This window comes from Rhinolophus sinicus, linkage group LG15 (genome assembly GCF_036562045.2).
Source record: "Rhinolophus sinicus isolate RSC01 linkage group LG15, ASM3656204v1, whole genome shotgun sequence".
NCBI classification, from domain to species: Eukaryota; Metazoa; Chordata; class Mammalia; order Chiroptera; family Rhinolophidae; genus Rhinolophus; species Rhinolophus sinicus.
The window spans coordinates 39,563,002-39,576,982 of record NC_133764.1 but is presented as its reverse complement, the minus strand read 5'-3'; the positions used below and the strand labels follow the sequence as shown (position 1 = coordinate 39,576,982).

At 60.5% G+C, this 13,981-nt stretch overlaps 1 protein-coding gene across 10 annotated transcripts; it reads right to left on the bottom strand.

The window, feature by feature from the left end:
- Positions 1–988: 988 nt before the first annotated feature.
- ENDOV (endonuclease V) lies at positions 989–13,965 on the bottom strand. Of its 10 annotated transcripts, XR_012491974.1 has the most exons (10): positions 13,633–13,965; positions 13,144–13,315; positions 10,086–10,224; positions 9,848–9,887; positions 8,850–8,962; positions 7,824–7,892; positions 7,363–7,619; positions 5,581–5,654; positions 4,943–5,121; positions 4,722–4,856 (listed from the first exon to the last, which is right to left on the bottom strand). XR_012491974.1 is itself a non-coding variant. In XM_074319387.1 (9 exons), exons 1-9 carry the CDS (start codon positions 13,758–13,760, stop codon positions 4,670–4,672), a joined length of 1,179 nt encoding a protein of 392 aa, XP_074175488.1. In that variant the 5' UTR covers positions 13,761–13,965; the 3' UTR covers positions 989–4,669. The 10 variants fall into 10 exon arrangements, 8 of the variants coding, with proteins under 8 accessions (XP_074175488.1, XP_074175489.1, XP_074175490.1 ...); XM_074319387.1 differs by lacking the exon at positions 4,943–5,121 and having other exon boundaries at positions 989–4,856; XM_074319388.1 differs by lacking the exon at positions 4,943–5,121 and having other exon boundaries at positions 989–4,856; positions 7,363–7,491; positions 10,090–10,224.
- Between the last annotated feature and the right edge of the window lie 16 nt (positions 13,966–13,981).

Genomic DNA, 13,981 nt, shown 5'->3' with positions numbered 1-13,981 from the left:
GGATGGGAACAGGCTCCTTAGAAACCATTCACAACTAGACTGACTCAGAAAAAGAACTCAAATTACTAAAATCGGGAAAGAAAGTGGGACACCACCGCAACCTTTACAGAAATAGAAAATATCATGAACAATTACAGGCCAACTCATTAGATAATCTGGAAAAAATGGACAAATTCCTGGAACCGCACAAGCTACCAACAGATTTAAGAAGAAACAGGAAATCTTCACAGACCTGTAACGAGACTGAATTAGTAACAGTTCATCTCTGATAAAAAGCCCGGGGCCAGATGGCTTCACTGGCGAAGGCCCCACACCAGCCCCTCCCAAACTCTTCCCAGAGCAGAGGAGGGAAACCTCTCGACGCTTCTGTGAGGCCAGCATCACCCTATTTCAAAGCCAGACAAAGACACAAGAAAACTACCGACCAACATCCCTTATGGATACGGCTGCAGAAATTCTCAACCAATGCCAGCAAATTGAACTCAGCAGCACACTAAAAGGATTACACACCGTGACCAATAGGGATTTATTCCGGAAATGCAAGAGGGGACCAAAATGTGAAAAACAATCAAGGTGGTCCACCCTGTTACCAGATGAAGGACAGTGATGACCTCCATCCACAGGTACAGCAAAAGCACTGGACAAATCCACCCCCTTCGTGGCAGACACTCAGCAAACCAGGGATACCGGGGAACTCGGCCACTATGAAAAGCCCACAGCTAACACCACACTCAATGGTGCAAGACTGGAGTCTTTCCCCCAAAGATCGGGAACCAGACAAGGGTGTCAGTTCCCACCACTGCACTCACCACGGTGCTGGGGATTCTGGCCGGGACTGTTGGGCAAGCAAAGAAATGAAAGGTGCCCAGGTCAGAAAGGAAGAAGCAACACTATGTCTATTCACAGATGATATGACCTTATGTATAGAAAACCCTCACACACACACACACACACACACACACACACACACACACCAGAAAGCTGCAGATACAGGACACAAAAATCAGTCGTTATTTCAATACACTAGCAATGAACAATCCAAAAATAAACAATTCCACTTACAATAGCATCAAAAAGAATAAAATGTGTAGGAATAAATTTAATCAAAGGAAGTACAAGTCTTGTACACTGAAAACTATAAAGCACTGTTGAAAGAAATGGTGATCTAAATAAATGAGACACCCCGTGTTCAGTGCCTGGGAAGACTTACTGTTGTTGAGGTGGAATGCTCCCCAAATTGATCACGCAATCCCTACAAAAATTCCAACTGCCTTGTTTTACCAAGATGGACACGCTGGTCCTAAAATTCCTGTGCGTTGCAAAGGACTCTGAAGAGCTGTGTACAAAAATGAACTCAAAATGGGCCCAAGGTTTCAATGGAAGAGCAGAAACTATTAAACTTAGAAGGAAACAGGAAATCTTTGTGACGTTGGATTAAGCAATGGCTTCTTCAATGACACCAAAAGCACAGGCAACACGTGATAAATTGGACTCCATCCAATTTAAAACCTTTCATGCATCAAAGGACACAATCAAGAAAATGGAATGATAACCCACAGGGTGGGAGAAAATATTTATAAAATATATAACTGAAAAGGGTCCGGGACCTACAGTATGTAAACAGCTCTTACAGCTCAACAAAAACCCCGTATTTCTCATAGGTCAAAGGATTTGAGCAGACACTTCTCTCAAGACGCACAGACGGCCAATAAGCACATGCAGATGCTCAGCGTCATTTGGCGTCAGGGAAACGTGAGTCACACCATGAGACGGCCAGAATAAAAATGACAAGTGTTGACTCTGGGTGGTGAACACACAATGGGATTTATAGATGATGTAATACAGAATTGTACACCTGAAATCTATGTAACTTTACCAACAATTGTCACCCCAATAAACTTTAACTGAAAAATAAAAGACAAGTGTTGGTCAGCACGTGGAGAAACTGGGACCCTGTGCGTGGCTGGTGGGGATATAAAAAGGTGAGTCTGCTGTACAGAACAACTTGCCTATTCCTCAAAAAGTTAATCCGAGCCACCACATGACACAGAAATTCCATTCCTAGGTATCTACCCAGGAGAACTGAAAGCGTAAGTTCACACGAAAACTTGTACGTGGCAGCATTATTTATAACGGTCCCAAAAAGAAACCACTCAAACATCCATCAATATGATGGATGAACAGATAAAAACATGGCCTCTCCATATAATGGAATGTTATTTGGCCAGAAAAAGCAGCCCTGACACAGGCTACAACGCAAAAGAGCCTTGAAAACGATGCTAAGGAGAGAATCCGGGTACAGATATCACACAGCCTGTGTCCGTTCCGACCAGGTACCCAGGGCCAAGTCCACAGACAGAAAGCGGGTTAGTGGTTGCGAGAGGCTGGGGGCGGGGGGTAGGGAGTGACTGCTGATGGTGACGAGGTTTCATTATCCCAGGTAATGGAAAAGTTCTGGAACTAGTGAGTTTGAATATATTAAAAACCACTTAATTGTACACTTCAAAATGTTTTAAATGGTGACTTGTTGCCTTTAATCTCAAAACAAATACTACTCAGGTTAAGTTGTCTGCAAATGAATCTCCGGCTCCGGCCTGCTCCTCTCTGTTGGGGAGGGGCCGGGCCGTGGGGAGCCCCTCACGGAAGAGAAGATGCAGTTCTAGTCACACCCACAGCCCAGGAGGCCTAGTTGACTCCCTGGTCAGAGGGACCAGCGGTCTTAAGCAGGGCCTGACTCCTACCCCCAAAGGCCATGGCCATGCCTTAGAGGTGGGGGTGGGGGGAGTGCCCCGTGGGCACAGGCCTGCATCCTGGGGGCTGCGGTGGCGTGAGGAGGTTGGTAGATGAGGACCTTTTACCTTCTGGTCTCTTCCTGCTCACCGGTGGAGCCAGCACACACAGCCTTGCAGACGGACGGCCATGAACCCTGACTTCCGTGGGCCCTTCTGCAAATATCACTTCCCTTGTCAGGGACTGACTGGGCGCTATGCACACGGGGCACAGCTGTCTGGTGAGGCATGACAGGCATCACCCCAGCTTTGCCAAGGTCAGTGGGCACGAGGCAGCCAGGCCCAGCCAGTTCTGCCTGGCTGCCATCCTGTGCTCCCAAGGCCCCCAGGCAGGGAAAGACCTGGAAGTCAGGTGGGCAGTGCCATGAGCGCCAGGCAGGGGGCACCAAGAGCTTTGCTGGGGGCAGGGCAGGGCCTGCAGGGGAGCAGGTTGGGGTCCCTGCAGCCTGACCCCCCTGGCAAGGTGTCTCCAGCACCAGGCTCAGCACCCCAGGACTCGGCAGGTGGGTGGGATGAGGCAGCAGCTGCCCAGGGCCTTAGCCGAGCACCACTGCTGTGAGAAAAGTGGTGCCAGGGGAACCTGGGGAGGTGGCAAAAGCATGGTGGGAGGTCGGAACCCAGGGGGGTGGCCTTTCCCGCCTACAGGAGTCCCTTGCAGGCACCCGTGGAACATGACAGAACCACTCACTCCAGTGGGCCACTGAGTGGAGCCCGTAAGCACCTGGGGGCACGCACAGCCCCACTAGCTGAGTAGGCCCTCAGCACCCCACAACCCTACTTCCTGGGGACGCGGTTTGTCTGCAATAGGGGCTGGTACCATCGAGTGGGGCAGCTCCAGGCCGCCTTATGAAGGGGCTTCAGGAACAGAAGGGGCAGGGGGACAGCGTGCCATCAGCCTAAACCGCAGGCTGCCTCGCTCACTGTCCCCTCTGCTTCTCCCAGGCCCTGGAGGAGCTCACCTGTCATCAAGAACAGAGATACGGGAGGGGGGCACAGAGGGCGTGCTGACCCCCAGGCCTCCGGGGCTTCTGTCCCAGGCTGTCAAACCAACAGCCAGCGCCCTCTTGGGAAGCAGGGTGAAGGGGCAAGAGGGGCCCCCTCTCAGCTAAGATTCTGGCTCCTTGAGGATTGCTGGCGGGGCCCACACTGAGAAGTGGTCAGGACAGAAGTGGCTGCACCCTCACAGTGGGCCTCGGGGTGAGGAGGCTGGTGGGGGAGGGTGCTGTGCTGGCAGGACCAGCAGAGAGCTCTCGGCCCTCGAACACAGTGGTGACAGGGCCACCCACCATCCTAGGCCCAGACTGACCCTACATGGCCCCAAACCTCAGGCCCTGTCCAGGGCGGCCAGGGACCCAGCCCACAGTGGCCCCCCAGCTCGGAACCCCCAGGTCGGGGCAGAAGCAGGTCGGTGTGGCTGTGAGAAGGGGGCTGGGTTAAAAATGAACAAAAAAGCAAACTCAAAAACAATCAGTGGCATATATATCCAGAGGAGACGGAGAGGCTGTAGATGACATGAGGTCTGGCTGCTGTGGGCCCATCCAGGCACTTGTAGAAAAAACCAAACCCCAAGTCCCCATGAACCCCGAGCCCCCTCCCGTGCCTTTGGGAAAGCAATCTTGTGCTTTCTGGGCCTGGCGCTCTGTGGTGCAACATCTGTCCTCTGCTGAGCGTGCTCCAGGCCACTCCAGGGCCCATGACCATGGCCGTGGAGCAGGCGGGGCAGCCACACAGCCCATCTGAGCACTGCTGTGCCTGCAGCGTCCCCGTGTCCTTGGAGCCTGGGGGCCCCACTTGCTGTTGGTGAGGCATTTTTCCAGTCCCTACAGAGCAGCCCCCAGGGCTGGTTACCATTCCGAGGCTGGAAGCAGGAGGCAGGTGGCCTAAGTCTTCGGGGCGCCCCACTCCGCTCCACTCCCAGCCCCTGCCCTTCTACTCCTGGGTGCCTGGGTCTGGGGCTTTCGGGTGTGTTCTGGGGCCTGGGCTGGGGGTCTCCAGGGCCTGCCCTCAACCGTGTGCTCTTCTGAGCCTCCCTTGGGGCACACCTCTGGTTTCTGCACCTTCTGGCTCCTGGTAATGACATCAAGAAGAGGCAGTGTGAGACCCGAGCCCAGAGCACCTTGCTCACTAGAGGGTCCCTGGGGGCTGCCACTGACCTGGATCCTCAGGGGCTGCTGAGGGCCGGGGCCAGAGGGCCAGCCAGATGCAGGTGGCCAGCCCCCGCCCCTGGGATAGCTCTGGGGTCTCAGACGCACCTTCTCCCCATTCTCAAAGCAGCTCAGTGGACAGCCATAAAGGAAATGCCCTGTGGGACCCGGGAGGGGCCAACTCCTGCCTAGATGTCAGAGGCCAGGCTCAGAACCCACACTGCCCACTGAAACCACTCTGCTGCTCATCAACGTCATGGGCCTCAGTTTCCTCATCTGTAAAGTGGATCACAGTGCCTGTCTCGTGGGAAGGTGCTGCCAGGATGAATACCCAGGCACTGCTGGTGGTGCTGACTGTGCCTGCCAAACTCTCACGAGAACGCGGCACAACAAGAATTACTGCACCTGCCTGGCAGGTGAGGGAGCCGAGGCTCAGCACGTGGACACGACACAGCTGGTAGTTGCAGCCAGGACTCCAGCTGGCTCGTCTAACTCCCATGGCCTTTGTGTGGGGCCCTGGCCCCGGCTCCTCCCAGGTAAGTGGCCCAAGGCGGAGGCAGCCCTGGGGGGAGGCTGTGCCCCCAGACATGGCCCCATGTGGGCATCACCGAGGACCCACTAACCTACTGCCCAGCCCCAGCGCTCACCTCTCCTGCCCCGGTGCAGGGCACCTTGGGCCCCCCAGGCTCCTGCGGATGTAGTCTCGGGAGCGGATGTCAGCCTGAGGAGAGGGGTGGTGTCTGGGGTCCTGAGCTGGCCTCAGAACGAGCCCTCCCCCGCCGCTCGCTCCCTCCTGAGAAAGCCCATGGAGGCACACCAGGCCGTCGCAGGCCCAGCCTCTGGGACAAGGGGCGGCAGCACCAGAGCTGTATGGGGGACGGGAGGCCAGCCCCGCACGGCCGGACCCCCCAGGGCCAGAGTAAATGGCAGAGCTGGGCTCCTAGGCACCTCCGTTTCAGCGGAGCCACGTGGCTGTCATGGGCTCACAGCGGGTACCCCCCTGTAAGTCTGCCCGAGCCAGGCGTCTCCCTGCTAAAAGCCTCCTCTCTGAGGGTCTCCCCAGCCCAGCTCGTCTGTCCTCTCTCCTGAATCACTGTCTATCTCCCCACTAGTGTCCCCGTGACCCCGTCCTCAGGGAAGTGTCTGAAAAGTTCTGCAAAGTCACTGGGATGACAGGGGCCCTGCGGACTGCAGGCTGTGGGCAGAGCAGCCCCCAGGGAAGGGGAGCAGGCCCGAGTGGGACTCGCTCCAAGACCCTGCTGCTGGGCTCTGCCACGTGATGACCCCCATCCGGGGGCCTGGCCTCGGCGAGGCCCGGTCCCAGCTCAGATGGGCGTAGCCCTGCTTCAGATGGCATGACTACAGGACACGACAGCTAATCCCCCCAGACTGCTGCTGCTTCAGAGCGGCGGGCAGGCGTGGACAGCAGGACGTTCCGGGGAGGGCAGTGTGAGGGAGGCGAGAGGCAGCGCCCAGCCCAGGCCTGGCACGGCGGTGGGATGGGGGTGGAGGACAGGCCTTTGAGCAAGGGGCCCCTCAGTGGCCTGGGGAGGGGGACCCACAGACACCATGGGAGCAGGCACTAAATCCCCCATCCTTCCCTAGGAAGCAGAGTTAGGAGGGCAAAGCGGATGCAGGAAGAACACAGCCAGCCAGCCAGAGCCGCCAGATAGGGCCTCACCCCACTCCTGGCAGTGACAGGGTGTGGACTCCAGGGAGCAGATGGATGCTTTGCTCCCTTGGGAGGGGAGGCCCAAGGGCTCGGCAGGCTTTCCTCCAGGGCCACACACAGTCCCTACCGGCCTGTGAGGTGCCCAGGGCACTGCAAGGATGGGGCCACTGTCCACTCTGGGGCAAAGTGAGGCGTGGAGGGGAGGAGACCTGCCCCACGGAGCCTGCACAGCAGAGGCCTGGCTCTGACGGTGTGAAGGTCTAGGGTCTCCTGCCCAAGGTCGCACAGTGGGTGGCAACGAGGAAGAAAGGCCTCCTGCAGTGGAACCCATGTGCCTGCCAAGCCCAAAGGGGACACTCAGCGAGCCGCTGAGGAGCCACACGCTGTGCAGGCCGCTGCTGCCACCTGGAGGCCCCCTGCACATCAGCAGACAGGGAAGGCCGAGGCCCCGCCCCCAAGGAGGTGGTGGTGGCCATGGCTGCAGGGTGATGGGGCTCCCTGGGGCAGGCCCCGGGATTGGCCACGGACGTCCTGCCATGTGAGCCGAAATCAGCTGCTTCTCCCAGTGACCCTGGTACGCGGTGCGGAAGCGCAGGGCAGGACAGGGACTAGGAGCAGGTTCCAGGACTGCAGTGCAGCCCAACCTCTGTCCTGCAGGTGCTGGTGGCCCCAGCTGACCGGACGGGAGCACGGAATGGGCAGGTGGTGTGCACTGGCCCACCCCCCTGGCGGCCCACCCACCTGGCGGCCCACCCACCTGGCGCACCGGCTCCGGGATCCGAAACCTGCAGCAGCTTCGAGTCAGACGCACGGCCGTCTCCAGGCTCACCTTGTGGCCCACGGACACGTAGAGGGGCTTGGTGCTATGGTCGTGGCTCTTCAGGGCCTGGGATGAGGAAAGTGAGGGCAGGGCGCTGCGGGCTGCAGGACTGGCAACTTGTCCTGGGTGGCAGCCGGGAGCGTTGGGGCAGGGGGTACCTGCAGCACTGTTGGGGCACCTTCCTGCTGCTTGTCCTGGGGACAGGATGGGGTGATCCCGGGCACAGAGGCCCCCTCAGCATAGCCCAGGACAGGGAGGAAATTAAGGCACAGGGCACAGCCCGCTCGGCGGAGTGACGGGAAGGTGGGGCAAGGTGGCTGAGGCCTGCGGTATGTGCAGGTCACATGTGTACGTGGTGCTGGACTGGGGCCCCGCTGACCCTGGCCCTGGCCACTCACCATGCCCAGGATGGCCCCGGAGTCTCCCATCAGAGGAAATGTGTCCCCTCCAGTCTGCAGGAGGCGTATCTGGAAAACAGGAGAAACAGAAAAGCAGTTTTTCTCACTGAAGGGCCTAGCAGCCACTGAACAGGAAAGGCCCTATACTGCGCCGTGTGTGGGCTGCAGCAGTCGGCCGCGCTCACACCTGTGGCAGGCGACCGCACTCACACCTGCGGCAGGCAGCTGTGCTCCCACCTGCGGCAGGCGACTGGGTTCACATCTGTCCCGAGTGCACGGACCCCAGGGTGCAGCCCACAGCACCATCCCACCCTAACAGGCAAGCTCGGCTCTCTCGTCCCTCTTCTTAGGGCAGAGAAAGCTGAGCCTGGAGAAGCAGCAGCAGCCTGCCCCGGCCACAGTGCTGGTGGTGGAGGCACCAGCTACCCACCAAGCCTGGCTGGTGGACACACAGGCACCGCCTTGGGCCAGTGGGCCACAACCTGACCCAAGACCACTAACTTCCTGCAGCTTTCTCTCCTGCTAGGAGTGTGGGCTCATTTGATTCAATCCAACAAACTTCTCTGGGGAGTGGCCCACTTGAATGGGCTTGTCCGCTGCCCCACGCAGAAGCTTGGAATGAGACAGACGTGCTGTTCTCAGTCTGCCGTCCAGCGGGAGAGGCGGCGTGTCACCACCTCCCCGTGGAGTGGGGCTTTGTTCCCAGTGCCAGCAGGGGGAGGGGAGAAGCGGAGGGAGATGCCAGTCGAGGGTGGGACATGGAGAGCAGGGCTTGGAGACTAGGGGTGGGGAAAAACGGAACCACACAGGCTCCCACAGGGCCTGTCCCGATAGCTGGAGGCCCTGCCCCCCAGGGGACACGAAAGCAGCACGGAGGCGGGCCAAGGAGCTCAGGGCGCACAGAGAGCAGCGGGGCTTCCTGGCCCAGGCCAGGGGTCCAGGACGGGGACGTGAGCATCAGCCGGCAAGGGCTGCCCCAGCGCAGGGTGCTGACCGGGGCCCCGGGGCCCCAGGCCGGCTTCTCACCTTCTCCTTGTGCCGGGCGTTGTTCTCCAGCCCGTCCACCTGCAGGAGCTTCTTGGCCACCCCGATGCAGGGCAGGTCTGTGAGGACGCCGAGGTGGCAGGCCACCCCAAAACCTGCAGGGGCAGAGGAGGGGGCAGTGGAGGGACGGCGTGGGGACTGAGGACAAAACTAGAACCTTGGCGAGTTTCTCCACGTGAAAAGAGGCCCGTTGCAGGCTGAGAGTGAGGAGACAGGACTCGGAGGCCCAGTCTAACCTTGGACGTGGCCCTCTGCCCCGACTTCGCGGGAGTCAGGCTGGGGGGAGGGCGCCTCCTTCCCGCTGACAGCGAGGAGCCCACTTAGCGTGTTCACTCCACCTCCCACTGCTTCTCCTTTCATTTCTGGCAGCTTCCATCCTCTCCTTCCCTTGGCGGCCATGACCAGGCCTCTGGGTCCCTGTTCTCACATCGCCCAACACTCTACTCTGGGCTCCTGACAGGCACTGATTGTAGTGCTGGGGGTCCCGCACTAGTGTCCACCAGGGTGGCACGTGTCCACCCTTTGGCTCTGGACCCGCAGGCTCCTTCTGCTGCCAGATCCCCAGGTTCACCTGAGGGTAAAACAACCCCTCTCCCTCGGTCTCCCCTGGGTGCAGGTTTCCGGGTGCCCATGGAAAGCGGGCACTCCTGTCTGTTCGTGTCAGGATACAGGGTGGACCGCCGCTAGGACAGGCTAGCTGAGCTCCGGCCTGTGACTTCTGGAAGCGGTCAGCTGCAAACTGGGCCAGGGGACCTGAGATGGGTGAGTGCAGGGTGCTGGGGGGAGGCGAGGGGACAGGCAGGAAAGGAGGGTGGTGAGAGAAGCAGGGGTGGGTCCTGAGACAGAAATGGGCCCACAAAGGAGGTGTCAGTGCCCAGCTGGGGCAGGGTTAAGGCGTCCGGGGAGGGGCTGACCGAACCGCTTGCCCCGGCCCTTCCTTCCCACAGTCCTCTGGGGCCCCGTCTCAGGAGCAGGATTACCTTGGTGGTGGAGCACCCCATTTCCATCGACAAGGAGGACCTGGAAGGGCCACAGGGAAGCAGCGGTCAGCGGCACTGCCCATCGGGCAGGACATCTGGAGCAGGAGGGGTGGGGCTGCCATTCTGAGCCCAGCTTTTCAGAAAGTCCTAGCCCCTCCTCAGGGAAAATGCGCCTCCTCCAGGAATCTCCCGGGGCCTCCCCTCCTGCGCAGAAGCCCAGAGCCTTCCCCTGAGGTACCTGCCTGGGGCATCAGGTGGGGCTCCTTCTCCCGAAGCCGCTGCACCGCGTCCACCAGGGAGGGCAGCTCTCGAAAGGCCAGGAAGCCCGACACGTAGGGGGCCGTCAGGCCAACCATGCGGCAGTCCTCATACACCACCTGTCCCCAGGCAGCCGGTCACGAGCGGGGCACAGCCCTGGCCACCTGCCCCCGCACGCCTCAGCCACCAACCCTCTTCACTGCCAGCTCCCTCTCGGCCTCCCAGGCCCACCCACGCCCCCCTTCCCTGCCTCCGCTATCTGGAAGAAAGCACGAGAGAGGACGAGATGATCGCCTTGCACATGGGGGCAGGGTCAAAGCTGCTGGCTGTACCCCGCCTCCATCAGGCCCTCCCTAGGCTGCCTCCTTTGTGAAGAAGGAGAGCTCGGTGGGCTGTGCAGAGGCCCACAGACGAGGCGCACGCGCCGGGTGAGTGTGATGGGAACAGGGACAGCACTGCCTTACGCGAGAAGGGGCTGGGAGAGAAAGACCTGGTTTTCAGAGAAGCTGCGTGCAACAGCAAGAAAGGCAACTCCGGCTTTGTGAAAACAGATTTCAAATAATTCCAGAGGACAGGGGTGGCCTCGCAGCTAGAAAGAGAACGGGGGTCCCCAGGGATGGAGAGTCTAATAAAAGGAAACTTCTGAGGCTGCCACTGCAAAGAAGCCCGGGGGGGGGGCGGGGGGGGGCGGTGCTGAAGCCCCGGGGCATCAGGTAGGCACGAAGAGGCCCCGTGCAAACTGGGGGGAGGAGGGGTGGGGACACAGGCCTGAGGGGGCAGGTGTGAAGGTGGGAGCCCCGCCACTCAGGCTGTCCGGAGCGCTGGGGCCAGCCCGTGAGCCTCTACACGCGCACTCTCTTCACAGGGCTGCTCTGTGCTCTGGCAGAGACGGCCCTTCAGAGCGAGAAGTCCCTTCACACACAGCCCCGGATGGTGGCCCTGTCGTGCTGGATTAGAAGGTAAGGGACCTGCTCAGAACAGGGTTGGCGGCCCAGGCACCCTGAACCTCGAGTTTTCACTGGAGTCCGACTGGCCTGAGATATGCACGCGTCCTCCAGACCACAAATGACAGCTGTACCCATCAGCGGGCAGTCCCCACCCAGCCTGCACCCCAGCCCTCGGCCACCACGAATCCACTTTGTCTCTATGGATCTACCTATGGAATCTGTGTTTCTAAACATACTTCTGGGCGACTGACTGCGCACATCCTCAGGTGGGCATTTGGGAGCCACTGGCCCAGACTCTTTCCTGGTCCAAGGTTCCACAGCACAGGACGACAAAAGCTGACCACACCTGTGGGGCAGGCACTTTGCTTGGTGCTGGGTGACAAGGAATACAGTCTAACCCTCCCCTCAAGAACCTACAGTCAGTGGGAAAGAGCACGCTGACCAGTAACTTTAAAACGGAAGAGCTGTCACAGCACACACGTAAGAGGCCTCGGCCAGACATGGAGGGCTTAACTCTGCAGCGGGGCAAAGGTACCGGTGCAGGCATGAGACCCGGGTCGGGAAAAGCAGAAGTCATCCTGAGCATTCCTGAGGGCCGACACTTATTTACTGAGGGCCAACCCAGCGCCAGTTCTGCTAACTGCTTTCATGCATGGTCTCATCCATTCTTGCCAACGCTGAGTTGGGTTTCACCCCACTGTGGTCCAGAGTTAGGAGAGGAAATGGAGGCCCCAGGGGTTACTGAGAGTGGCAGAGCTGAGGTTGGAAGCCCAGCAGCCTGGCTCCCGAGTCTGCGCCCTGCCCCCAGTGCCATCCTGCAAAGTGACCAGGGGACCTCTGAGGGCAGGACTCTGGTTCCCTCCCCACCCTACATCCAGACCTCAGCGCAGAGCAGGCGCTCAGTGCATGCTTGCTGAGTTGTGATTGAAGAGGACTTCCAAGTAAAGTGCAAAGCAAAGGCACTGAGGCAGGAAGATGCCACTTTGGGGGCAGTCAGAGGAGTGGGGAGGGGAAACGGAAGCGGCACAGCAAGGTTTCCCGGGCAGCTTTTCTTCAGCCAAAGCTTCCTGAGCTGTGGACTCCAGGACAACCCTGCCCACTGTCCACTCACGTGTGCATCTAGTCAAGTGTCTTCCAGAGGCCAGGCATCAAGTAGGTGCCGAGACTACGACCAGAGCCCAAAGCCACACGGCTCTTTCCACCCTGGGGTTTACGTTCTGGTCGGGGAGATGGGCCAATCCCATCCCAGTGTGATCAAGAGGAAAGAGAGGGTGCGGGGAGCAGCGCGGGTCTTGCGGGACGCGGGTGGGGGGTGGGGCGGGTATCGGAGGCCCTAAGAGACGGTGGGAGGTAACCAGGTCAAGGACGTCCCAGGCGAGGAAACCACTGCAGAGCTCAGGCAGCAGCGTCCCCGGAGGGGGCAGTGGGTGAGGACTGCGGGTGGCGGGGAGAGTGGCGCAGGCAGTGTCAGCTGACGAGGGGCCTTTACACCTTGTCAGCGAGTGTGAACTTCATCTACCGTGAAGTCACAGGAAGTGTTTGAGGTGGAGGAGGTGGTAACACGACCACATTTGCTTTTTAGGAAAATCGTTCTGCTGGTAGCGCGGAGAAGGGCCACCGAGGACAATCCCGGGGGCGGGAGCCGGGTGAAGATTCTGCTTGTCACCTACAGGAGGGGTGACCACGGCGCAGCCAGACAAGGGGCAGCCGGGACGCTGACAAGAGAACTGAGTCCAGAAATATTTAGGTGGCAGGAAAAAATGGAGCAACCGGAGTAGGTGACTGGAGGTGAAGAGAAGGGAAGGCAGAGCTCCAGCCTGAGCAAAGGCAGAGCTCCAGCCTGAGCAACTTGGGATGTGTCGCTGAGGGTCACTGAGCTGGGGACCCGAGGCGACAATCGGCGTCAGTAAAGCACCTGAGGAACTCAGACTTGAGTCACTTAAGAACCTTTAGCCTTGACTCCACCTCCTTCTCTTTCTTTGGCGACTTGCCAACCGATCAGCGAAGCCCGAGAGAAGACACTCCCGTGTCCCGGAGCCCAAGGCGCCGGAGGGAGGCGAGCGGGGCGGCCCGGCCGGCGGCGCCAGTTACCTGGAGCTCGGGGTAGCTGAGCACCACCAGGGAGGCGCAGGCGCGCACGCTGTCGCCCTTCACGAAGGACACGTCCACGCCCCCGACCCTCTGCAGGCCCGAGAAGGCGGGGTCCCGCTGCCACGCCTCCGTGTCCCGGGTCACCACGCGGGCCCTGAGCAGCGCTTGCTCCCTGCGGGCAGACACCCGAGGAGTGAGCCGCCGGCCCCGCCCCGCCACCCGCGGCCACCCCCACGGCCAGGCCCGGGGTCGGGGCTCTTCCCGGGACCCTCCCGGTGTGTCTCCCCACGCGGCCCCGGGGGAGCCGACACGCGGCGCCGGAAACCAGCGCCGCCGGCCCCGCCCACCCCCTCCCGAAGGCCCTTTCGCCCGCGCGCCGGAAGCGGGCCCAGCGCCCGGCGCCCCAAGCCCGGGGTTACGCGGTCCGAGGGCCCGTGGGAGCCACGCTGCTCGAGTCCCCGGATCGCGCTCTTCTCCCGGCCCCATTACCGTTTCCAGAGCGACAGCGTCTCCTCCGGCGGCCGCCCCACCGCCTCCCGAGCCATGGCTCGACCCCCGCAGCCCGTTCCGTTGGCGTCACTTCCGGAGGCGTCGCGCACGCGCCGGGCCAGCGCCATGGCGGCGCCGTCTCTGGGCGCGCGCGGCACGTCCGCTCGGCTTCCCTGATGTCGCCGCCTCGTGGCCGGAGGCCCATCTGGCGACCAGCGCGCAGCCGGCCTCGCCTCCCCCGCCGCGCGCGGCTGGACAAACGGCGCCGAGAAGCTCCGCGCCGAATGGGCGGGGGCGACGGAACCCGCGGGCCCCCGTCCCGGCCGTGAGCCGGTCCAACTTACCCCCC

Bases quoted from the DNA above. Each gene is read 5' to 3' on its own strand.
- ENDOV (XM_074319387.1), bottom strand. From the start codon at position 13,760: ATGGCGCTGGCCCGGCGCGTGCGCGACGCCTCCGGAAGTGACGCCAAC. The intron at 7,893-8,849 runs GTGAGAAGCCGG...CCTGTTTTCCAG, and splicing joins ACGCCCGGCACAAGGAGAAG to ATACGCCTCCTGCAGACTGG. The intron at 5,655-7,362 runs GTGGGTGGGCCG...CCCTCTCCTCAG, and splicing joins TCCCGGAGCCGGTGCGCCAG to GCTGACATCCGCTCCCGAGA.